This window comes from Epinephelus moara, chromosome 24 (assembly GCF_006386435.1).
Source record: "Epinephelus moara isolate mb chromosome 24, YSFRI_EMoa_1.0, whole genome shotgun sequence".
NCBI classification, from domain to species: domain Eukaryota; kingdom Metazoa; phylum Chordata; class Actinopteri; order Perciformes; family Serranidae; genus Epinephelus; species Epinephelus moara.
In genome coordinates this window covers 34103948-34131217 of record NC_065529.1, presented here as the reverse complement: position 1 = coordinate 34131217, position 27270 = coordinate 34103948, and the positions used below count along the sequence as shown (strand labels likewise).

The window sequence follows — 27270 nt, the reverse complement described above, 5'->3', positions numbered from 1 at the left end:
GCCTCATATTGATTCACTACAATGTCATGTTGGTGGGTTTGTCTTGTGCTAGTGGTGGAAGTGGTTTGTGGGCTGGTCGTGTACGCCATAAATGGAATGTGGATGCAGCTTTATGTCTCTCACATAAAAAGGTAAGTATTTATTAATTGATTTTACATTTGGCCTCTGTCTTTTAGAGCAACAGATTTATGTAGCTCCCCCTAGAGGCCTGGAGAGCATCTGCTGTGTTGACTGGATATGCAGCGTTTTTCTGTTGCCTTTTTTTTGTTTCTGAATTTCGGCATGTTTGTTGTTAATGTATTTGTATTTACTTCTGTCTTCCCAGACTAAACAAGATTCTTCCAGCTTGGTTAAACACCAATTCCTTTCAAATTTTCGCGATATTCATTTTAATTTTTGGGGTTTGGAAGTTGTGCCATGGAGCTAACTTTCTTTGTTTCATTAAGTTCTTTTTAAGAGGTGCTACAGAGTCGAGTGTTGTTCGCAGGGAGCCTGCAGTACTATCGACAAGATAATCAATTTGGGAGAGTTTAAAGTCAACATAGGAATCCTCTGTTACAATGGGACATGGTATTAAGTTTAATGTCGATGGAATCATTTACTTAAATTTTGCTACAGCACTAAGGCAGCACAATCCCTCATGAACAAGTTGATTAAATATTTTTGCTGCTACACTGAATAATATATTGTCTGTCTACAGTTTTAATGATATTAATGATGCACATACTGACACTGACATTCTTGTGTTTTATGCTCAGCATCAAACCTCCACTTCAACGACTTAATGAAAAGCTTGTATCGCATATTTTTGCACACATTGTGTTGGATTCAGTTGTCATTCTTTTATCTGCCTGCCAAATAATTTTCCAGATTTTTCTGGTGTGTAAAAAAAAAAAAAAAGAAAGGAGAAAATATGGATTTCAAGCAAGTGTCGCTCAGATCCACTGCTGCATGTACACGCAGAAAACCCCTGCGACTGAGAGGATTGACACGTCTTTATCGAACATGGCATTCAGTCTGATCCACAAAACAAGTCCAAAATTATTTGTCAACAGATTGTAATCTCCTTTTCTACGACGAAAAAGGAGATGCCGGGGTTTGATATCTCAATGAAGAACAAGAATGAAATCATTAACTAAACCATTTGGCAACAGAATCTAATCTTTGCTACATCAGACATGGTAAATGAAAATGGGAGGGTGGGTTGATATCTCAACAAAGAGCATTTGTTATCACAGATGAAAATCAATTCTCGCCAAAATAGAAATCAGTGTAGAGGCAATGTGCATAAAGACACTGGAGGTGTTTGGTGCAGCGGTCTGGCTGATAGACAGGGTAAAAAACATGGATTAAGACCTTGGAAACTGTCAGAAACACAATATTTATGGACACACAAATTTAATTAAATCTCAAAGCCTTTTGTAATCTATGTCCTATAAAAGATAACAACTGGAGCAGGTAGTGTATCTGATATAAATATGAAAAAAATACATGGGGAGGGATGTGAATTACAGAATTGAAATGGGTGACACAGGGGCCTTGTGGGAAGCACTGACCTCGTGGATTAAACATCCGAGTGAATTACAGAAAACATTTATCGGCAACATTCATTTGTAAATCTCATTTTAATCTCTATTTAGTGGATGTGGCAATCTCCAAATAATGCACCATCCAGTTAAATACAAATTGCTCTGCCTGATGAGATTTTTATTACATTTAAGATGTGATAAACCTTGAGGCGCACAATGATGTGGGCACAAAATTCGTGGATGCATCATTTTTGATCTTACTCTAAGGTTAAGCCCTTAGGTCCATCTCAAGAATGATGTTCAGATTGTAAACTACGCCATAAATTCTGGAGGTGTGTCACTCTCCAAGCGAGTGTTTACTCACTCAAGGTCCACACAGGGATTTTTGATACCAGACTGCTGCACAGCTATACGTGTACACACTAGTATTTTTTTTTTTTTTTTAACCTTTTGGCGGTTCTATTTTACAAGGCAACAGGGTAGTCAATCTCTCACAGATATCTTTTTTTAATCTCTTTCTTTCTGTCCTTGTGTGCGCATGTGTTTGATTTATGTGGCTCAGCAGGCCATCAGGACACGATGCTGGCCCCTCAATACTCTGCTGTCTGATGTAGCAAGACATGAGATCCTGCTGGCCTCCTTATCTCAACTACAAGAAAACATCCGAGCGCAGAGAGTGACAGAGAAAAATATAAAGGAAATGAATACCTGGAAAACAAGAAGAGTTGGGATAACACTGGAGAGTAGAGGATGAGGAGGAGGTAGAAGTGGAGAGGTTGTACTTTGGCACAGCTGTGAGCTAAATGCCAACTCTAACATGGCGACATGCTCAAAATGACAATGCTAACCTGCTGATATCGAACAGGTGTGGTGTTAAGCTGTTTGCTGTTTGTCACCATCTTATCTTAGCTTGTTAGCGTCAATTTCGGGCAGAAATGCTTTACAGTAAAAATGTTACTTTTCCAACAAAATACTACCAAAAATACAGTTACCACCAAAACAAATAAGTCATTACAACCTTAATTTTGTTAAGTCTGCGCCTACTTAGGACAACAAAAAAGCTAATCTTGGGTGCGTTGGTACAATGGACAACCAAGAAAGGGTGGCAGAAGAGATACTTGAACCCCACTGCAACTGGGGTGGACAATCACAAAAAAGGTTCACAGGCTGAGATCAATGCAAAAAAATGTCAGTGTATTTAGAACTGATAAAAAACAGCAGCAAACGTTTACGTTTAAGTCCTTGGCAATGATGATAGTCAAGCTCTTTGTGGCTGTATTGGTGTGCAGATAATTTTAGTGTCACTCCCCCAAATCCAACTATCAACCACATCCACGGATTCATTTTCATCATCATTGCACATGCACGTCACCAAGCAGCAAATTAGTTTGGAAGTCGGAAACACTACATTCATTGTCTGTAAATATTCCCATTACTTTGATTTTGTTAGGAGAAAAAATGACAAGAACATCGCTGTTGGTACCAAGGCTCTTCTCACTCCGAAAAACACAACCTCAAACCTCCTGAAACACCAACCACGACAGCACAAGAACCTGAAGCTTGTTGAAATACACCCCACCAAAGATGAGCCCTCTGCGGCTGCGGAGGATGACTGTAGCCCTACACTGGCTAAACAACCAAAACTGGATAGATCCGAACTCTGGACAGCTGCAGGCTACAAGCAACAAAGAACTTACAAGACTTGTGGCTGGACATGTGGTGGATAAAATGTTGCCTATCTTAACAATTGACTCTCTACTTTCAAACAAACAAGGCAACAGAAGACCTCATGAAAAAAAATCATCTGCAAGCTCTCTAACCTTATTGCAGCTGCGCAGGCTACCCAGACATTCACACAGAAGCACACATAAAGTCTGACTTTTAAGAACCGAGGACGCAATTACCAGTTTTGTGGAGTGTAACAGAAAAATAATATAACGATTAGTATAACACATTTCTGTTGGCAGAAAGTAATAAGTAAAGAAATAACATTACTTTTGAAAAGAGTACTGAGTAATAAATTACTTTTTTTTTTTAGTTATGAGCCCAACACTGGCTAGTGTATGTACTGTAATTTTTTGATTAGATAAAGTTACACCATAAGGATTTAAACTGTGGGGAACATGAACATGTATAATGTTTTTAAGTTTCATCGAAATACAGCCAAGAATTGTCGAACAAATTCAGTAAAAAACACACAAATGTAAACCTCACGGTGGTGTGAGTGGAAAAGTCAGGAAATCACCAAAGTCCTTAGGATTAATCGGTGATGCAGCCTTTTCAATTGTGCCCAAAGCTATGAAACACACTACCTGTAGATATCAGCAAAGCTAGCTCGCTAAATAGTTTTTAAAGAAAGCTAAAAACGTATCTGTTCACTTTAGCCTTTAACTAGCTCTGACTTCCTGATACAGGTCTGACACTCTTTCTTTTCACGCCGTTTCTTTCTATTTACGCCTCACACTGCTGCAACTCTTACTGGATTTTATGATTTATAGTTTCACAACTCTATGATTTTATGAATCATTTAATCCATGTTTTGAACTGTTTTAAATGTCCTTCTACATTAAATTGCCTTGTCTGTTTTATGTCCATTATGTCTATTTTTTGGTGTGAAGCACTCAGTGCTTATACTGTCCTTATTGTAAAGCACTTTGTGCTGCATTTCTTGTATGAAAGGTGCTATATAAATAAAGTATATTATTAATCACTGGGGCATCATGGATACAAAATTTCATGGTGAAACATCCAGTTATTGTTGATGTATTCAGCCTGAACAAAAGTTATGGACCAACTGACATGTTGATCTGCGTTTGTGCATCTTTGTTTATCATATGCAATGGCTGCTACACCATTCAGAAAGTCACCTTAATGCCAAATCAAAATCACTAAGTCATCCCTTTGTGCATTCAAAAATCAATTTCAATGTGATTTTTAAATGACTTTTTTTTTTTTAGTAAAATAAATGTATGGACCACAGAGAAACTAATAACCAAGTTGCAGAGGCTAATGAGGACCTAAGGAGAGAATAAAGAAGAGTAAAAGGAATAAAAAATGCATTTGGAGATCAACAGAACAGAAGGAGAACATCAGAAATACTCCTGGGCGGGCCAGTGTCTGTGTTTGACTGACAGGTGAGCAAGCATGGAGTATGGAGAGACAATGTAACCAAACACAGAAATGTCTGTGTAAAGTAGCAACGGTCTAAAGAGACCGCCATGAAAACAAAAATATGAAATACAAATTGTTGCCTTTCAGTTATCTCTTCTCAAAATAGCACACAGGGCACATAATTTACAGAGCAGATCTGTATCCTGTAATTTCAGTTAGACCTAAAATTGAGTAAACACGGAAAATAGGACATTGGTTTCTACTTGAAAAGTTTGTTACAAAAAAAGAGAATGAAGGAAATGAAGACTTCTAAAGTCCTGTAGTGTGTACAGGATGAGTCAAATGCATCACAGGGCTCGCAAATTAACTTGAATCATTCAAGCGATCGCTGTCTTTTCATCCCTAAACTGTAGTTAGTTGGACTTCATGCAGTCACTCATGCAATGTATTTCACTACAGCAGACATGCACTGACAGTTTAAGGTTATACTGTTGCCAAATTCTCTGCCCAAAGTCATAAGGAGGGGAAGAAGAGTGTGATCAGCACTGCCCGTGTTGGTCCTTCAGGGTTACAGTGATTCTGCTGATGCCCTCCTTGTTTATGCTGCATTACATTGTTCACACTCTCCTCAGCTGGACATACAGAGGCACAGCCGTCTGCAGAGAGACGCTCAGCCTCTTGCTGCTGCAGCATATGTGTCTGTTTCTCCCTCTGTCTGTCACTTCCAAGCCCTCATTCTCTGTCTGTCTGTTTCTCTAGGTGCCACATTATGTCACTGTCACTGACTGGTCATGTCGCTACATGCAGGTTGGGGTCTGGTCCAAGTGTCTGCCGAGGGGAGGGTGACATCTGGTGAGCGAAGTGAACTGGGGCTTCAGGAAACTAGTTCCATCTGCGTTTTTTTGAGCAGGACACACAGAGAGAAAGCTTTTTTTTTCATATGAGCATGTGCGATCCAGCTGTGACTCAGAATAAGCGAGGCGGACTGCAGCTCCAGCTTCGTTAATTAAGAGCCAGAATTTATGTCACAACCTGGAGTTTTATCCACTGGAGTTTTGAGCTGTTGTTAGCTGTCTGGTGGTAAGTATGGTTATTTTAAGCTACATCTCAAAAGCTCTGTTTTTGCCATGACATAATGATCTCGAAAACAACGCCTGAGAATCGAATCTGGACTAATTGGTGACCTGAGGAAAGAGGTTTATATCATGGTGACAAGAAGAGCTGTGTGTACAATTTGAACTCTGTTCTCTGACCATAATCCATGCAGCGATTGCATTGTCACCACAACCTAATTAGTAATTTAATCTAGCAATATATAACTGTAATTTTTAGGGAGACTGGGTTAAACAAAATGTGTTTTGTACCAAAAATAACAAGATAAATCTAAGGTCAATATCTTCCAAAACAACATATCATGACATTGTTTGTTAGTGCTTTACAAAATTACCACTATGACTCGTTTTCCCAAACCTGAACCACTTTATTCAACCTCTTAGTGAAGGTTTGGGAACAACTGTGGTCCAAAACTAGTTCGCCCAGTTGTCGTGTTCAACTTTCATTATTTCTGAGTGTCTTAAAGACTCCTTGTCAATGTTGAGATAGAAAGTTTATTCTTCCCCCTGGAAATGGTAATTCTAGGAGCACTGGTAAAAGATATACAATGCAGGATTTTCCTTTTTTGTGATCAATTGTTTCTTGTTGATATTATAGGCGGGACAGGCAGTGTTGCAGTCACAAATGTGGTACAATACAATACAAGAAAAAAATCTGACATTTCTCTGCCCCCCTCATTCCCTTTGCTCCCTTTCCCCTGATCCCCTAAACCCTGACAAGGAGAGACCACAGTACTGGAGCTGCCAATACTAGTAGCTTGGTTAAGTAAGGCAGATACTGACTGACAATTATAATCGTCATTGTAATTATTATCACCATCATTGCTATTAATTGCAACCCTATAAGTCAATACACGTGGACTTAGAACAAGCACAAACCAAAAACATGCAAAAAAAAAGAGAAAAAATAAAATAAAAAATAAATAAATAACTAAAAGCATTATTGATAATGAATAAAATATAATAATAATAAAAATACTTCCCTTCTTTCTATTTCATTCATTCCAACCCCACCAGTTTGCCAGCCAGGAATCCAAAGACCATTATATGTATAGACTCAAACAAAAGTAATCCCTCTCAATCACCACTTATTAGGACCCACTAGAAGTGTGTAGTAGCGTATTTATCTGCAGAGACCACCCACTGTCTTGTATTTTCTTATTTTCTTCTTATTTTGCGATGTTCAGGACGATCCTGGGCATGTAGCTGCCAAGCAAAAACAGCGTGCAGGTGAAGTCGGGACTTTATAAAAAGGTAGCGACCAGGTGCCAGACTGTAGGCAGCACACGTGCAAGAGAGGAAGCTACAAAAATTGTGGACACAGTGCTGAAAGAAAACGCAAATATAGCAGACAAATCTCCTGCCAAAATGAGAGTGAATCTGGGGATGTCTTTCTCTTTTACTTTTGCTGGCGAGCACTGAAGGAAAAGATCAGGAGCGACATGGAGCTTGCCTGTTTCCTGCTGGACAGTTAGCCGGTGGTTAGCTTAGCTAGCTTGCTAAAGTATCTGCCGTCAAAATAGATGAAACGTTCCTACAACAGTTGCTCGCCATGAACGCACAAGCATTAAAATTGTGTACAAACAGGATCAGACTATTCTTGCGTACATTTAAAGATATCCACAATGCATTTATAACAATCAAAGTTTTATTTAAAATATCTCTTACTACAATCTGACCGGTGAGAATGAATCAGTGAGCTGTGTAGAGTAGGGTTGGGCCAATGGACGATACCATTGTCCCTAGCTAATGGCAGTCAGTCATTGACCACTAAGCCAACCATTGTGACTTAAATGAACAAGAAACCCTAGTATAGAGAATCTAACTATGTGTATCTACAATTTTCTAAATCATGACACGCTTAAACACTAACTTAATATATCTTCTATGAAATTCCAAGCATGGTTAAGTGAGTGACGTGCTCCTCAATTCAGGTTGTAACTGATCAGTCTATTGTTTCAAGTGGATCTAATCATCAGCAAAAGGATTTCTGTCCACACCAGCTGAGGTTGCCTCTAACCCAAACAAACCCATAGCGAGCCGTGTCAGACTGCAGCGAGTGAACAAACTCTGCGGGCTGTTTCTACAAGGCTACTCACATACTAGTAACTTCCTCACCGACAGCTACAGCTCTTCAATATATAAATCCCTTGTTCAGAATGTGTAATAACATCAAAAACATGCATGTCAAGGTCCACGAACACACGCTGACAGTTAAGCTCTGCATGAGGAGAAAATTTTCCAATGTGCGGGCAGTTAAGATGTGAGACGATTTTCTGATGTTCCCCTTTTGCCCACACAGCCTCGAGTTCAGTTTGCTCTGCACTCCTCTCCTTCCTTAGCCCTGACCTAGACTCCCTCCCCAGCAACCTCCTTTGGGCCAACTTGGACCAAGTTGAAGGAGGGAAAGTCTACCCTCGCTGCCTCCGCACACACCACTCCTTCCCTCTTGCCATCAATCTCCCCATCCCCCCTGCTTCTCCGTTGCTCGGGCTAATTAACTAAAAACCAAGCAGAGATTTTATATAATTCAGCAGCGAGAACTGCCATGTCTTGATCCAGAAACACCCAGAGAGAAACATGGTGACTGGAGCCAGAAACCACCAGGAGAGGGGGAGAAAAAAAAAATAAAAATAAAGGAAAAATAAAAAAGCACAAATCTCATCTCCACCAGCACAAGCTATCTGAGCACAAGGAGCTGGAAGCTGAAACTATGAAATTCTCCTCACATATTTTATTTCTTCCAGGGCTACATTTTAATCAGACACAAAAGTAGTCGCGGGCCGGGCATGACCAGTGTGAAGGCAGGGGAGGGAGAGGAGAGCTGGGGAGAGGAGGAAGTGGAAAGAGCATGCAAGAGGAGAAATGGGGTGACGGAGTGAAAAAGATAGAGGCTCGATTGTGAAGGTTTTGACAGGCAGGTGGCAGGTGAGAGAGGTGTGAGATGAAAGACAGTGAGAGAGAAAGACGGGGAAATAGACTGAGAGAGGCGCGAGGGATCTGTGACCAAATGGTTCTGCGGAGTGCTCGCTTCTCCCCTGAAATCTCCTGACCACTCTCCATTAAGCTCCAGGAAACAATATATATAAAGAAAGTTTGGACATGGGGAGACAGTCCGAAAAAACAAAACAAATCCAAAACAAAAAATAATTCACAGCTTGTACAAGTATATTGTCTTGCTTTCATCTCAATAATGCATCCCATGTACCTCCTGAAATCCTGAAAGGACAAACACGAATGCAAACAAGAGTCCATTATTACATGTCGTCTTTAAAAAAGCATCAAATCACAGAGATTCTTGTATGTGCGATGGATTTCCGCAGGATCTTTTATTTATTAAGAAGCTGATGTTCAGTGCATACCGAGGCTTACCAGAGGGGTCACCATTCTAGCTGGGCTACCTATGTTTTTTCCTTTCCTCTCACCCTGCCTCAGTTCTCCAATAAATTCAATGCATGTCTGAATTAATGCATTACAAGCCACGCTGGAGATATTAAAAAATGATAAAAACTAATCCCTCCTCCACAGTCCCATCTGTGGCGGGGTCCTCACACCGAGCTGACCCTGAACGTTCTCTGCCGTCTGCACCGTGAGTTATGATATTTGGTGTCAGTCGGATTACACTTTAATATTTCATTACATGCACAAAATCCTATTCTATATATCTCCCCAAGGTGTGTCACTATTAATCACAAGACGCTATGAAAACCCAAGGCTGTCTAATACCTTTTAACTATGTGCGCTACACTCATATACAAACACTGTGTGTATGTGTAGGAGAAAAAGGAAATAAATCAAACGCACATACAGTGTATATAGAGGTAATTACAAATTGTGCACGTAAACAGACACACAGACACACACGTACACACCCTGCCGTTTTTCTGCAACTATTCAGCGCTCTGTGTGAGCCCGTGTTCAGTTCTCATGCTTGTCTCTCGCACCAGTAAACACACGTGAAGGCGTCAGAATACACACTGCTATATCAAATAGCAAAAGTACCAAGCACAGCGTGTGTTTTCTCCCTGGGGGAGCTGAGACTAGGCAACACACTGACCACGGGCAGCGGCGTGATGCCATAACTGGTGGCCCCCGCCGAGAGCTGAGCTACTCATCATGCATGTATGAAACAAACACGGTGCCCATCATCGGGAGCCAAGCGTCCATTCTGATGTGATTTATTTCCAAAGCTCAACTCTGCTCCTCGCAGCCAGGAAAAAGAGAGCGAGAGGGAGGAAGAGAGCGAGATTAACACACTGCTCACATCACAAAGATGACTGGGGACCTCTCAAAGTGGAGCAACACCAGTAGAGCTATCCAAAGTAGGGCTGACCACTTTACACCCAGAATCTCCCCCTGCTGCTTTATTTATTAAGTCGTGCAAAAGAGGACAACAACTATAAAACCCCAGTGGAGATTCAGGCAAACTAATAGTTGAATATATTACAAAAAAAAAGCAAACAAACAAACAAACAAAAAGGACAGCCTCTTAAAAAAGTGTTTTGAATCTCAATAACTTGCCACTTTAAAATGTTTTAATACTAGTGCCAAAATCATACCCGAGTTTCATTACAATACCAAAACAACTCTTATTTTTGATGCCATACTTTGTATTTTATTTTATGGTTCTTTCTCTCCTTCTGTCTGTGTTTAGTTACCATGCACCTTACAATATAACGGACTCCTACAACCAACTAATCACAACTACAACAAGAACTATGAACTGGACTTTGCATTGTTGCAGTTTTACACTCCATCTACACACCCCAAACAGTCCCTTCTCCTCTGGCTGCTGTTTATTATTTATTTATCTATTTATTTCTCTTTTCTTTTTTTCCTTCTCTCTCTTATTTATTTATTTATTTATTATTATTTATTTTTATTTTTTGTTGTTGTCTCAGGCTCAAATGTTTGCCATGTACTTTGCAAAGTAACTAACAGCTCTTGGAAAACAGCTCTACAGCACTTGTATTTCTAGTGTTTTACATTATTCCAGCACTTTAACCCCCAATGTCTTTACATCTACTACTGTCATCTATCACAACTGATCACAACTACAACAAGATCTATGTACTGGACTCTGCATTGCTACAGGCTTACACACTATCCACACACCCCATACAGCCCCTTCTCCCCCATCTGCTTGTTACTTGGTTGCATCCAGAAACAAGACATAAAGCTTACACATACTTAAGGCACTGGAGGCAACATAATGTGTGCAGTACTTCTGTTATGTGTCGCTGGCCGACTCTATACTGCGACGATAAGATTGTTATGTGTTTTAATGTATCTTATATTGTAATTGCATATTCTATGTGTACTGTATTGATTTTTTATTACTTTTTAGGAACCATGCTGATAAACATCTGACAGGGGGACTACCAATGTAAATCAGCCGCTGGCTGCAATTGGGTGCATCTACATTTTCTTTTTTTTTCTCTTTAAAAGGAATGTTCATTGATGTACACTGTCCCTTCTTAAACAAATAAACTATTAAATATAAGTTTAAAAATATATAAGAGAGAAATATACGTTTTTCCTATGAATTCCTGTTTTTCATTTTACATAAACTCCAAAGTTCTGAAATAGTAAATGCTGTTTAAAAACAACACTAGCAGCTAGCGGCTCTATGAAGCTGTACGTACAGTGGTGATTTAATGCTAACATCAGCATGCTAACATCCTCACAATGACAACACTAACATGCTGGTGTTTAGCAGGTGTAATGTTTACCATGTGCACCACCTCAGTTTAGCAAGGTAGCATGCTGCTAACATTTGCAAATTAGCACTAACGCCTCGTTTCCAGCTCTATGTATGTATGCAGACAGACTGTATCCACTGTGTGCCACAGGAAGTTAGCATAAAAACAATTTAGCTAACTTCATTTAATTCAGTTGCTTGACTAAGTTGGTAGAAATTATGCTAACATACTAGTATACTAGTTAGCTAACATATTTAGCTAACACTGGTAGCATGCTAGCTGTGTAACATAGATTAAATGCATGGTGATGTGCCTTTTGACAAAAGGCAGACAAAACAGATAAAATTAATTTCTCTCCCATTTCTGTGGTGCATCGAACACAGGGGGGCCTACTCTGTATACTAGGGGTGCCCCACGACTAAGAATTTTCCTAGTCGACTAATAGTTAGGGCTATGAGTGGACTAGTCGCCCACGTTAATGATATTAATGTATTAAATTATATATTTTGGGCGGGGCAACACAATGGTTTGAGTTGAAGGTGTGAGAAAGAATAGTATCAGTAACATTGTTAACACTGTGCTACATTACAGAGAAATACAAAACCGTACTAATGAACCTTCATTAATATAGGCCTATATTTTTTCTACAAGTGCACGTCACACACAGCAGTCACACACAGCAGTAATGATTGTGCTAAGTGGCTAATGGGCATGTAGCTACTTACATGTTTCAGATGATACGTCATGTTTGTAGTCGACCAATGAAAATGAGTTTACATATCACCTTGGGTTCGTTCTTCACCTTCTCAAAATGATCCCACACTTTGGATTTCCTGCCCGATATGTTATCAGCTAGCCTGTGGAATAACCGCATGCGTGGCCACTTCCTTTGTCTGTCCTTTCAAATTAAATCCCCACATGGTCCAGTCATACAGGTTTTGATTTACATTGACAAGGTACAGCTCGTAATAGAGTTTGCCAAGGGGCCAATGAAATCCTGCCAACTTACAACCCTCCTGGTCGACTAATGTTCGAGCGACTATCAGGGGGCAGCCTTCTGTATATTATATGGAATTATAGACGCAAAACAAAATGTTTGGAAACAGGGTGTAAACAGAAAGTACAGTTGCTGGTAGAAATGTCATCAGTTTTGCAGGCATTTGCTCATAAACCAAAGTACTGCAAACAATTTTAAATTAATTTTGGTCCTCAAACTCGTATGGAGTCAGCCTCTGGGGATCATGAATATGTTTACGAAATGTCGGGTTAATCCATTCACAATTGTTGAGATATTTTGGTCCGGACAAAAGTGGTGGACCAACTGACTTTGTCATCAGTGGAGCTGTGCCGCTACCAAGGGCACTCTGAGAGCACAGCCCTCTGCCAAGGCCAAGTGCCCAATCCTGCAGTGTTAACAAAAGTGAAAAATAATTTGTGCATCCGCCCCATGACTCAGATACTCTCCAAAATCTAATGGGCTCCTCCTTGGCCAATGCTACACCATTCCACCGAGTTTCATATTAACTGGGACAATGGTTCTCAGGTAATCCTGCTAACAAACAGACAAACAAATCGAAAACATAACTTCCTTGGTGTAAGTAATAAAAAACAGTATGAAACTGAAGAAAAAAATCTAAATCAGGACCAATCTGATCAAACAATCTGTGAACAAGATTAAAAATCTGGACAGACATTCAATGTACCTAAGAAAATACAGATACTCACAAATACTCAGACAACACAGAACATCAACAAGCTCAAAAATTTCAAACAGTGTACTCCCAACATTTTGGTCTCCCTCTGAGTTAAAGTCAACATTTAAAAAGAGAGATGATGGATGAAGTTGTGCAGCTTCCCCCTGCCCTTCTCCTCTGTTCAGGAGGACACAGTGCGGTGATGGATGCGTTACAGGGCCATGACACACCCAGCTGTAATGTCCCGTTATCGGCTTCTGCTAAGTGTTCATTTTCTCCCCTCTGCCATCATGGTCGTACCACCTCAATGGTAATTGCTGTGTAATAGATAAGCTCTTCGTCTATCACACCTTGGTCATGACAACATGAACAATCGCTGGTATACTCCTATACCCTGCGTTCCTGGATTTTACCTCCCGGTTGTATACGTGTGTTTATGCCTGTGCTTGGGGATAATTCATTTTATCACAGCTCTATTCTTTGCATGCACGTCCGCGCCACATATCTTTTTGGCAAACAGATTACGAGTAATATTTTCAAATTGATTCCTTTTCAGGCGTTATCGTCTCCTCATGCATTCCCTTTTTTTGCCCCCCACAACTCCTCTCAGGGAGCAATTTTCCACAGTCGCTCCATAAGGCTTGGTGAGTCATACACAGTACTATTGTAATAATGGTAGCCCATCCATTGAGGCAGGCGAGGATGCATTAAAATGCTATGTGAGTGTGTGTTCCGCGGTGTGGGTAGAGCTCAGTTCAAGACAGATCAGGTGTGGTTATCTTGACCTGGACCTCCATATGTGCTTTGCCTGCTCTGCCCTCATCCTCCATCCCTTCACTCGGGTGGAGAGGAGAGATAGAAAGTGGGTGGGAGCAAACCGAGGATACAGAGGAAACGCAGAAGTTGAGTCAATACGAAGGCCTACGAGGAAAAGCATAAATGATAGACAAACTAGAGCGATGAGAATCATGGAGTTTCACAGACTTCCTGTTTCCCAGCCCATCAGAACTATCCAACAATCTCCATCATCACCACTTCCTCCTCCGCTGCCCAAGCTGGCAGGTACATAGAGAGCCGTGTTGGAGGCTGGGCGGTGGCTCGGGCCATGAGATGTGAGACCCTCTTGGGGTTGAGGCAGCAGCTGTCCACAGGCCTTCTTCTCCAGATTATCCTGGCAGTGAAAGTGCCTGGCATGGTCTGATGTGGAGCCCGGTGTTCTGCTTCTTTCTCTGTCTGGCCGTGTTTGCACCGAAGAGCTATTTTTTCCAACAACAGGTCAGGGATATTTTGTGTTATTATGTTAAAGCTTGTGCTGTGCAGTGACTGCTGAAACACTTTTTCCCTTCTCTGTTTGTTTCCACTGGGCTCAAATTAATGAAAGAGTGGAACTAGTTTACTTCTCACCTTGAATTTACTGTTTATTTCAGCCTTGTCCTGCAGTATAGTTTGTAGTTATATAAACAGTCCCAATGAAAAGATGGTTTTCTTTAGCACACTGCCATAATGCAGAGAATAAAGTGGTTATGTGACTCAGTCATGTTTTTGTTTGTGATGGACAAACAGTCAGAACAACCTTACACTTACACTGAGCTGTGTATCTGCCCAGGTCATTCATTCAGTGGCAGCGACAACTGCTATTTATTTGTAGCTCTTTATTCAGAAATACAGAGAAGTGGGATTATTCATTATTTTGTTGTGTTTGCCATTAATTTTGCATTTCAGTGAAGGTTTATTATTGTTCCATTGAGATGTTAATGGTTGTATGAGGTATATATAGTGTATAGTCAGTGTATTATCAGCAGTAGATGGCGGTTGGCCAATTGGAGAAGCCGACAGGAGTACCACCACAGAAGCTAAACTATGTACTGCTATGGAGGAGGGCAGCAGCAAAACGTATTTTAGCCGCCTTAAACAAAGCCCAATCTGAAGAATTCAATATCAGCCTAAGTGGATGCTATATTGAGAATATTATGGAACATTTTTCCTACTTTACCTCACTGTCAGACTTTCATGCGGTTTATGGAAGAAACAACATTTACAAGAAAATAACATAACTGAGTGATTATGACAGCAATAATGAAATGCTGTTCACTGTGGAGACAAAAGGAAACCTCTCTGAACTAGCGTATAGAATGGAAGAACTTTTACAGATGGAGATTGAAGGGGCTGAAACAGAGAGTGGAAACTTCTGTGGAAAGTGGAGGCCAAGAAAGAGCACAAGCTAACTGTGTAAGAGAGATACTGCTGCCATGAGTGGGACTTGGTTATCCATAGGACTACGGAAGTTCTAAGGTTGAGAAAATGTAGTGCCAATGGAAAGAGCTGTCTGATGGCAACTTGAAGTGGTTGAAAGTATTCTACAGTAAATGTAGGGTACACTTTAACTGATGAGGCGGCTAAAATACATTTTGCTGCTAACCCCCATCCACAGCAGTGCACTGCTTAGCTTCCGTGGCAGTACTCCTGCCTGCTTCTCCAAACTGGGATGTGCCAACCGCCATCCACAGTGACGATGGATAAGTACCTCATATAACCCCATCTTTAAGGTTTAAAGTGAAGAACACCATCTTAAGTAAATTTATTGTCTCCTTCAGCAGTTGTGGAAAGTAAGAATATTTGATCAAGTATTGTACTTAAATATGGTTTTGATGTGCTAGTACTTTATATTGCTGCACTATACTACTTCATACATCTACTCCACTACATTTTATGGGCGATTACTGTACTTTCTTGGCCTTTGTTTGGTGGGGCGGCCGTGAAAGTGAGTCCACGGCCGCAAGGCAAGGATATAGCTTTTGTACACGGGGTGCCTGAGCTACATGGCACCTCAATTATTGTACTTTTTATTGGACATAAACATAGCGGTCAGGTCACAAACTTTCTCATTTTACAGCTAAACAGTACACTGAAACATGTTTCTGAAAACATCTGAGGCAAAAAACAGGCAATGCAGTAACAGAATCTTGATTCATATTTTATCAGGGCTGCCTGGTTTGACAGTTTGAACACAGTCCACGAGCAGTGACTGACATGATTAACAGCTGCTTTACAGACTCGTCAGCACTGATTGGTTGTTTTCCTTCACATGCAGTAATGCCATTAGAAGTGCTAGGATGTAATAAAGTAGGCATAAGAGTATGATTTTTTTTCACCGATTATCTGTCATCTGCCATCAGCTGAAGCATGACTTGTATGAAATCTGAAAAATACAAACTTTATACCACATCACGATGTGACAGCTTCGATATTATGCAACACAGTTTGTTGCTTTAGTGCCTGTTTATTTGGGTACATATTTGACTGGGCAACCAAACTCTGCAGAACACTAGCATTCTTCTAAATTGTCCAAGAAACATAACACCACATTGACACCACAATATTCTGATTGGGCTTTGTATACCTGGAATGGTATTAGGAGTAACTACACAACTCTCATCTGTGCAAACACAATCTGTGCAGCCATTTAAATGTTCCAGTTTTCAGCATGATTTCAGTTAATTTTCATCCTGTCAGAGATGCACTTGACAAGTTTTATACGCAGGCACCATGATTAAAGCACTTTTTCATTCTCTAATGTGGTTTCACTGATTTCAAAATGACACGGGAAACAAATTCAGAGACTATTAATACAGCCAGTGAAGATGGTGAATCACTCAACAAGACACAATTGGAAACATGTTCTGTTGTATCTGATCACTGCCACAATGCCATAAAATGTTACTATATGAAAGACATCTTGTTTACCATTTTACATTAACTGGAGCTTTCTGGAACACCATGAGAGCCCCAGACAAGACAGGAGGAGGCGTTTTATTCAAGTTGTCTGCTTCTCCTTCTCTGATTTCCATGTTTTTCTTTCTAACATAAAAGCTTCAACCAATTGCCAACGTTATTTGCAGTTATGTGAAAGCCCACCATCTGGCATTCACAACCAAGTCAATCCAAACCAAAGCAAGACTCTTCTGACAGCTGGAGGCTAGTTTGTAAAATTAAACATAAAACTTAACTTGATTTTTCACAAAATCCTGTCCTTTTCTACTGCGAGCACTTTGTCCTATTTAAAAAAAGCATTTGGTTCAAAATAACAATAAAAAACAGCTAAGACCTGGGATAAAAGGAGAGCAAACACCTCACAGGATCAGTAAAGCACTGCAAGAATGCCAAGTGATGTAAAAACAAAGTGGCAGACTGCAGGAAATTAGCAATAACATCAATCACTCCACTGTACAACTGTGCATAACAGGAGATGGTATTACCGGGGTGAACGGAGGGAGCCAATAGATCATTTAACTGTGGTGAGTTTAACTGTGTTTGTACACAGAGCCTGGTCCACCTTCTGCTCAATCATTTGTAGATTCAGAGCACAACTAACATCATGCCGTCAACATTTACTCTTCTTATGATGCACATATTTATGAAGTGACTGGCAGGAATCCCCCGGTTTGAACATCATCAGTCTATTAACTCGGCGTTAGTGGTGGTTATTAGCCTAATAGATACAGGTTAGAGGGCTCCTGCTACACCAGCTAACATGCTATTAAACGGTCATGTATGCTATAATGCCGTGACATGTATATGACCTGATTTTGTCATCAGGAGGTGGAGGGGATGATGGATGGCATGACATCTAGATGAGACAGCTGTCAAGCTGCAGTCCACTGTTTGAGACCAACAAACAGCAACACCAGTTGTTCATTAACGAGACATCAAGGCATTTTCAGCAGCCCAAATGTAGATGTCAATTACCGAGCCACTACTGTGTTTCTGGCAGGTACTGTGCCACCAAAACCAGGTGTTTTAAGCCAAAACATGATCTGTTTCTAACCATAAATAAGTGGCTTTTGTGCCTCAACATACCACGTTAACCAAGTAAAGAAACAAAGTTTTGCCAATGGCAATTTCATGACTGACAACAGAATTCTGAAAGTACCAGTCGGTTGTAGGAGCCCTCTAATCTAGATGTATAACCCTGATAACCACTACTAAAGCCTATTTAATAGAGTGATGACATTTGAAATGGTACAGGAATAGATGCTAATATTTTTAAGCACTGACCCCACGGGCCACCAAGCTCCTGAATTTGGTGGGCAAAGAACATTTTTTGAAGAATGTAAACTTATGTAAAAGCAATACAAAAAAGGCCATTTAACACAACTTCTGACAGCCTTGCTTAACAGTGACACTTCTACAAATGACAACATTAACAGAATGAAAATACATAATTATTTGAATTGAAAACTCAAGTTCTTCGCAAACATATGATACATATATTCCCTCACAGTCCACGCCACTGCATTGTGCCTGAGTCAGTTGTGTCTGCATAAAAACACAACAGTACATTATGTCCTTAAATATTATTCTAGCCACTTTAACTCCCGCTACCATTCACTCCAAAATGTTAGTTGAGATTTTGTTTTTTAATGGTCTGCCCTTTGTGTCTTTGCATCTTCTGTAAGGATAGCGTTAGCAGTTTGAGTAGGCTGAGTAAACCCATACTTCCGTAGCCCTGACACATTAGTAGCTAGCTGGCAACGAGTATAGTTCGCCGTTTTCATAGAATGTTGAAGTAAAAGACACGAATGAATCGGGATGTATGTGAAACTGTAATGTTGCCGTGGCGAAAGCTCACAGTATGGGGATTTTGTTTTTATTTAGCCTTTATTTACACAGGTAATCTCTTATGAGACACATAGTTCATTTTCAAGAGAGAGACCTGATAAACTTGGTGGTCACAGAGTAACTTTTTGCGGCCATAGTTAATGTCAAACCCTGACCAGGCCTATATGGTCAGGAGCCTGTTCCTTTTGCTGGTATTTTAGGTAACAGCACAGCTCTAAGGATGTCATTGTCAGTCTATCGCCATGAAATTTTTAACAGACATTCATGTGATTAAGTCATGACAACTCTAGTGATCCCCTGACTTTTCCTTTAGCGCTGTAACTACTAAACTTTTATTAAAAACTGGAAAATTAAGTAACTTCTTATGTAGTTTTCTCAACTTTCTCACTGTGTGGTTTATCAGCAGATCAAAACTGGAGCCTGTAACATACAAAAGTGTCTGACAGTATATTTTACTGTCACATTTTCCTTTATATCTCAGTCAATACTGACCCTAATGCAAAATCCATTTAACTGACACGTGGCAGATGACTGCTCACTAACACGTTAAATTTCATCCTGACTCTAAAAAGCTTCACCACAGATGTAATTCCACCTAAATTTAGCAGATTGGTAAAGCAATCTAAATTGTGGGAAAGATTTCTCTGATGGTGGCACTACACTAAAATAAATACAAATAAATAAACATCAGTTTCACCTCATGACTTAAGTGTGACACAGAAACCATGGTGCCTTATCACTCCTTGCAGCTATTATTGTTTCTGTAATTTCTACAGATAAAGCCCAAAATAACCTCAGACAAACAGGAAACGCTCCCATGTGCACATCACAATTCATTACAACTGGTGTAATTTCAAAATCTGAGATGATTCAATAGGCACTGATTCAATATGTCAAGGGCAACTTTTCATTAACAATAATGAGACAAAAGGATGTCACATCTGTGACGTTAAATGAAAAAATCACAACTGAAATTGTAGTTTGAGTCTCACCACGAAAACCACTTTGAATTCAGTCCATTTAAATGGTGTGTGCGTCACAAATAAACATGACTATTCTGCTTCAGTGTCATGGCAGTGGATGACACACTGTTTTTGACCCGGTTCATCACCATGGATCTCACAGCTGTAACTTGACTACACTGAAAACTGCATTGGTGTAAAACAGGAATACGTGTAATGTGAGAAAAATAGATTATTAATGGGTCAGATGGCTCAGATTGGGACGAAGTGGTGATTACGTCTTGATTTTAAGAAGTTTAAGAACCAAACCCTAAAATTAGTTTCAAAGCCGGTTGTGTGGGTGACAGTGAAAACACTGCAGCCCCTCTTTCCAGCTGTTTCCTGTCTGCCCCAAGAAATGTGATCTGCCTCTGCATTTAAACCTGAGACACATCTGCTCTGATCCAGACGGGCGAGAAAGAAGCTGGATGGAGACGCTGAAATGTGAAGAAGCTTTAGATTTAAATGAGGTAAATGTGTCCGACACATTCATTTTTAAAATGTCTGGCCATGAAAAGTCCACTCCTTTTTTAAATCTCACATCCGTGTTCTTCTCAGACTTATGCGCAACCTTTGCTTTTTGAACATTTCTGATAGCACTCTGAGATAAACTCTCCCCGTCTTTCTCCTGACAACACAAAGAAGAAGACATGTGCAGTAAAATGTAGAAATACTAGCTGCTGTATACACCTATAAAAACCCTACTGTGGCTCATTTTCTGTGGCAGCAACCTCAGAGTGAGGATCAGCAGTGGAATTAACCTTAGTACTGTGCTTCAGTACATATCTGAGGTACTTTTACTTTACTTCATGTTGCTTTATACTAATTTAACATTCCACTACATTTCAGAAAGGAATACTGTACTCATTAATGTGCAACATTACTGGATTTGACAAACAAAACGGCTAATAGACATGGCTAATAAAATACGATGTAGTTACAGATGTACGTATTGGTTAGCTTTCCTCGACCAACTACAACACTAAAATGCTACTGACACATGAATGCATCAATAATAATAAACCATTAATATAACATAAAATAAAGTAACATTAACTGGAGTAATTCTTTTGCATTACGAAGACTTTGCCGATACTTTATGTACATTTTGCTCATAATACTTTTACACTTTTACCAAAGTGAGAATTTTAATGTGGGAGTTTCAACCCAATCACCAGAAATTTTTTTGGCAACGTGCGTTTCTTCAAAAACCATGAATATGTTACATTTGCACGTGTCATATGTAGCGGATATGTTGAAACTTTACATTTTAATTTTAAATTATACATTGCGAAAACACTATGGGTAATGTGTGGTCAGGTTTAGGCAAACAAACCCCTTGGTTATGGCTTGGAAAACATGTTTTGGTTTAAAATACCTGGTTCGTTGCTGGAAATGTCCCAACCTGTCATCAACAAATACTGCTAAGTGGTCTGCTGCTTGGTCTCGAGCTATCCAATTCTCATTCTCATTCTCCAATGAGAAACTTAGCTCATATTTGAGCTAAGTCATAATGAAATGTGCAAATGTAAAATATCCATGGTTTGCAGAGATGAACAATGCCAACATTTCATTCTGGCAACTGGGCTGGGAGTTTAACTTGTAAAGTAGTATATTTGTACAGTGTGGCACTGCTGCTTTAAATTATATGTAATGACAACGCTATGGGTAATGTATGGTTAGGTACAGGCACAAACACCACGTGGTTATGGTTTGGAAAATATGTTTCGGTTTAAAATATCCCGTTTTGTCGCTACAAACGTGGCTGGATATGTCCCAACCTGTCGTTAAAAAATAAATACTTAGTGGTCAGCTTGGTCTCAAGTGTCCCCTCCTCCTCCTGATGAGAAACTGAGCTCATATCTGAGCTACGTCATGATGAAATATAAAAAAGTAAAATATCCATGGTTTGCAGAGATGAACAATTCATTCTGGCAACTGGGCTGGGAGTCTAACTTGCACAGTGTGGCACTGCTACTTTTACTCAAGTAAAGGATCCAAACACTTCCACCACTAGCGAGGATTCATTCTGAAATCACCACTGAGATCAATTTTTAAAAACAGTGATGAAATGCATTTACTATGCATGAATAGTGGCCGAATCTCTGACCCAGCAACACCTTTAACATCCATGTGTCAAACATGAACAGGTGGCTCCAACAGGAAGAGAACCAAACAGCCGCAACAGGCCTGTTCAGTGGAGAGCGCAGCAGCAGCAGCTGTCAGTGCTCCTGAATGTGTTCTGGTTTCTCTTCCTTTGTGCCTTAAAAATAATACCATTGCCTTATCAATAATTTCAGACATAATGCTCCCTTTCTTGGAACCTCAGGTGCAGTTGAGCTGTCAGTCAAACAGAGGGTGCACACATTGTTTGTAATTGAATTTTGGCTCCATATAGTCATATATTTTTGTGCACGCTGTTTGCCTCCATTATTACAACTGGATCATCTAGAACTGAATGCTATTGGGATTACAGTGAATTTAATTACACTCAACTTTGGGTTTAAATCTTAAAAAGGAACGTTTTAATCACAAAAAATGCAATTAGGTTTAAGTGTACAGTCCTACATGAGCTCCACAGCCTGCACAGTGATGACAGATGCTCGAACAGAACAGAACCTACACGCCCACAACGATGTTTTATCTTACATTAGTCTAAAATATACGACGTCTTCGCACATTTAAATTAAATTCCCCTCTCCTTAAGGCTAATACAAAGCCTGAGGTGGAACTGTTCACTGCACCGCCACCAAGCAAGTGATAACTCATTTTTAAAAGTAATGGGTTGTCAAAAATGGGGCACAGGGCTGTTGAAAGGGGAGAAAACAAATTAAATAAAAATGGATCGTTGCTTAACCTTAAGCAAACCATGTTAGAATCCATTAAAACAGTGGATGAATCTGTGCCTTTTTTTTTTCCAGAAGAAGAATGCTTTGATCTCTGGGAACAATTTCAGAGGCAATAGATATAGCTGTAATGTGATTGCTTCTGTCATCATGTTTCAACAGATTACATATCTAATCGGTTTGTGAATAGAGAATATAATTTGCACAGATTACAGACCAGTGGTGCCTCATGCTTGTTGAAACTGGGCCGTTTAACAGTTCAGATCATCCACAGACGGACAGATGGACAGATGGACGGACGGGAAGACAGCAAGTGGGAGGGGAACCACCAACCACCTGGTTTAATCCGTGGTGGAAAAAGCATCTGATCCTGCTGTTCTGATGGCTCAATTTCTTTATTTTTTCCCCCCACAATGGCGTGAATATAAGTGGGCACGAACACGAGGCATGCAAACATACTCGGTTGCATTCCTCACACACATTTCACTGGGGCAGAGACTGAAATGCAAAGCTATGCAGAATGTATCAGACATGATTGCAAAGGAAGTAGGATATACAGCATAATGAAATTAAAGTGACTCAGTTGCTGTAATATCCCTGGGGGTATATAGCTAGTTGTTTTATGGGGGGAGATAAGAGGATTTTGTCAGGTTGAGATGCCGGCTAATGCTATTGTTCCTACTGGGAGCATAAAACAGCAAAGAAGCTTTTCACACATCTTTTCTTCTTTTGTAGTGCTGTTACTGTAGATATCGTTTCAAAGCACGAGGTGGAAAAAATTAGAATATTGCAGCGTTGGACATCATATGCAGGAATTTATTTGATTTATTTTTTATATATACACAAATGTGAGAACCCACTCCTGTTCGAGTGTGTTTAAAGACATCTTTCAAACACATTTTTTAAAATTAATCTATGAAATAAGTTTTACATTTTGAATGCAGTTAGGAATTTAAATGGAGTTTTTGAAGGCATCACGAGAGGATTCTTCCTCGCTTCATCTCCCCGTCTCCTCCTCTTCTCTTGCTCACTTATGCACTTACACGTGTACTTAAACAGGCCTCTAAGTTACTGTAAATGGTCACTAAGGGTGTTCAAAGAGACCATGAAATCAAGTTAGAGAGATGGTTAATGTTACCTTTTCTTCCTTCCTTCCCCCTCTGCTTCCCTCGCTTGTCTGTTTCTCTGATTCCTTCCCCTCTCTCTGTTTATCAAATGTCTCACCTGCCTCCACTTCCTCACTGCCTCCTTTACCTCTTCACTTATTAATCCCTCAAGCTAATAGTGCTCCCAAGGATGTAACTTGTCATATTATGTCTGCCGAATCGCTGTGTCATCTACGCCGCACACAAAACAAACAAGACTCCTATCTCCCCTGACTCCTCAAAAAAAAAAAAGAAAAACGATCTAACACAATCTCAAATGGCACATTACTGAAAAGCATGGCTGATATAATCTAATACCGAGTCGATCCCAATACTTGAACCAGAGTTGCACTCTGATGCGGAAGAGGCACAGCAGTTCCACTTTGCAGCAGAAATGATTTGCATTCAATCTTCAAAAGAAGCGTAGGTGTTATTACCTGTCACAATACAACCTAGCCCCAATCTGCCAGCAGCCAACAGGGCTGTTTCTTTTTTATTTTTTTGTTTAAATTTAAAAATCAAACGCTAAAAGAGAGAATGTGCCGGCTACCGTGGACCACCAAGTAGATGTGTTAGCAGTGAAGGATCCCCACCCGTCCGCCCCCTCAGCTCTTCACAGGTCTTCAACCAAGTGATGTTAAGACTTGTTTTAGACTCTCAGGGCTGCTATTGGAGCCTTGTTTTAGATTTGACAGTGTTTTTTACAGCTGTATTTAAAGCTAGAGCAAGTTGTTTTTGATGAGAATCAGTGTGTGTGTGAGGAGGAAATGATCTATAATTGAAGAGGAGGGGAAAAGAGAGGAAAGAAAGGAGTCAGAGGTGAGGAAGAGGGAAGAGGAGGATCATGTTGAAAGGTCATGTTTTTATTCTGTTTCATTTCTTGCAGAGACCAGAGACATGCTGAGTGCAGATGGTGTGTCTGCTGGGACAGACTGCCTCCTATTGTATTCTGTTATGTGCGGATGGTTTGTATATAATAACTACATTATTACTCTCCGTGTAAAGCAATCGGGCGAAAAACACTCTGATAAAATGCGCAAACAGCCTCGCATACACGCACACATGCACGCGCGCATTTACACGCCACACATAATCAGCAGCTGCAGCAACATCAGAGCCAAACTAGGCGCACAAACTCTTTGCCATGGCGATGCCGAGATAATAAAACAAGCCACGGGCGTGTTTGAACTTCTGAAGAAAAAATTTTTTAGAGGAAGTTGCTGCGAGCGCAAATAGATAAATAGATAAAGAAGGGGAGGCTGCTTAACTGGGTGAGTAAAAGGGGAAAACGCTCAGACAGCAGAAATCTGCGCGTTTGGAGATCGGGCAAAAGTCGCGCACCCTTTTATTCAAACTAAGGAAAGAAAATTGAGCCAAAGAAATGCGCCTGGTGCTGTTTGGTTGAGGTCTGAACAGCTGTTTGGAAGATATAACAACTTTAAATCAAGTTCCAGCGCGCAAAGATTATATGGACATCCAGAAAATACGGCACAATTAAGACAAACTATAAATATTCAAATCCTGCTGCGTCTGATTTTCATAAATAAATCTTTAAATGCACATATGTTTTCGCAGCTGAGTGATTTCTAGGAAACTGACCCTCCACAAGAAGGAGGCAGGTGTTTCCAAATGCAGCACTCCGCGCATCTGTATGTGTGTGGATAGAAATGACTGTTTTTACGTTTGTCTTCTCAGTATGTTAATAAACTCACCTTCCGTAGGATCCACTGGCACAGGAGAACTATGGTCCAACCGAGAACCTGCATGTCACCTTCCTTATAACGGACCACCCCGACAAAAAACTACACGTCTCCCCGGCTGGACATATAAAAGACACGCCGCTGAATCCAAGCAATCCCAACAGGCAGGCGGCGAGCAAAAAGTATCAGGAAAGCAGGAAAAACACGCGTAAAGTTGTGCGTTTGTTCAGTCAGTGTCACGGCGGTCTCTGTGGGCAAACTTTGAGCGGTGGCTTCAGTTTGTCTGGTCCGCCTCATGTGGCACATCCATGGTGTTTGTCTCCGCTCATGCTGGACGGGTCGCTGGAAGTTTGGCGCGGAGACGGAGTCAGTTTGGAGGGCGGAAGCACAGAGGGGATTTCATTGAAGATCGCCAGCGCTTCTTGTGTGTTTTGGGGGGATACTGACTGGTTGATTTGGATCTTTCTCTCTCTCCTCTCCCACCCTCCCTCTGTTTCCTCTCTCCATGCGCGCGTCACGGCGCACAGCAGCTCCTGTCTAATCGCAACCACATTGACCACAACTGCATGTATAATATCTTGTCCTGTCAGTGTTGGGATAATGAGGTGACTATACTCCTCCAAGTACTTAATCTGACAGGATGACAAGGATTACATTTAGGAGTCCTTAAAGTTAGTGTAGTGTAACTAAAGAGAGTCAGAGATTGGCTTAAAATATTATTTTTAAATGCAAACCCCCAAAATAATCATTTCATTCATTGAGTCATACAAGAGCTGAAATGGTTCCTCAATTTAACTATGTCTGAATCGACATTTAGTTTGATAATTGACCATTTAAAGTAATTTTCATCTTGACTATTGTTAAAATTCGCTGCTTTTCTCTGTCATATATGGTAGTAAATTGTATATATTTCAGTTTTCACTGATGGTTGGACAACACAAGCAATTCAAAGATGTACCCATAAAGCTCTGGGGAATTTTCTCTATCCTCCTGAGACCCTGTGTCCTCATATGAGGACATCACATTTTGGGTTTACTGAACCTTATACTTAATTCTGCTTCACTTAGGCCTGTTGTCCTCGTTTGTGGACACTTTTTGTGCCATCTAGTGGCAGTAAGAGCACAATGCACTAATCTATGTAAAAGCAAGATGGCAGCCAACACAAAAGGGGAAAAGGTACAAAACTTGATAAAATTAAATGACTGAAACTTATTTATTTATGATTAATAACATTTGTAGTTTGATATGCCATGGCAACGGTAACAAGCTATGATGCTGTTAATCAGAAAGCACTCATTTAAAGATATTGGGAATTTATCATCAGCTCATTGGAGGACATTGGGACCTTATAATCGTCTCTTTTGAGTGTAGTGGGACTTAATCATTGTTGACAATGTTTAGTTTTTTATACTTATCAGGTCCTACTGATCCAAAATATCTAGGAGAAATTAAAAATGCATACCAAATAAATGTTCGGGTCTCAGGAGGATATTGTGTAATATTTCATATACTGTTAATAGATAGAAAATAAACAGATATATTAATAATGAAAGTAAGCGTTAGTTGCAGCCCTCCTTGCTGGCACCAGGACGTCAACGTGACATCAGAAAGATGTTGGAATCTTACATTGGACCGGTGTCAAATTGCGGCTGGAATGAAAATCGGGTTGACATTATTTTAAATGTCTAATGACGTTAGTATTTCGCGTTGCTTGGTCATTAACGTTATGAAGTTTTGCAGATGTTGGATTTTGTTCTCCATACCTTACGTATAAACGTCATTAATATACATCAAGATGACGTTGGCATGAG

General features: G+C 40.2%; 1 protein-coding gene across 1 annotated transcript in view; it reads right to left on the bottom strand.

Moving 5' to 3' along the window:
- Positions 1-25886, bottom strand: part of LOC126386560 (neurexophilin-4) — a 65400-nt gene extending 39514 nt beyond the window's left edge. Inside the window, exon 1 of the mRNA XM_050038971.1 lies at positions 25472-25886. Within this exon, the coding sequence (XP_049894928.1) occupies positions 25472-25525 (54 nt within the window). The 5' untranslated portion in view covers positions 25526-25886. The remainder of the gene's footprint in view (positions 1-25471) is intronic.
- Between the last annotated feature and the right edge of the window lie 1384 nt (positions 25887-27270).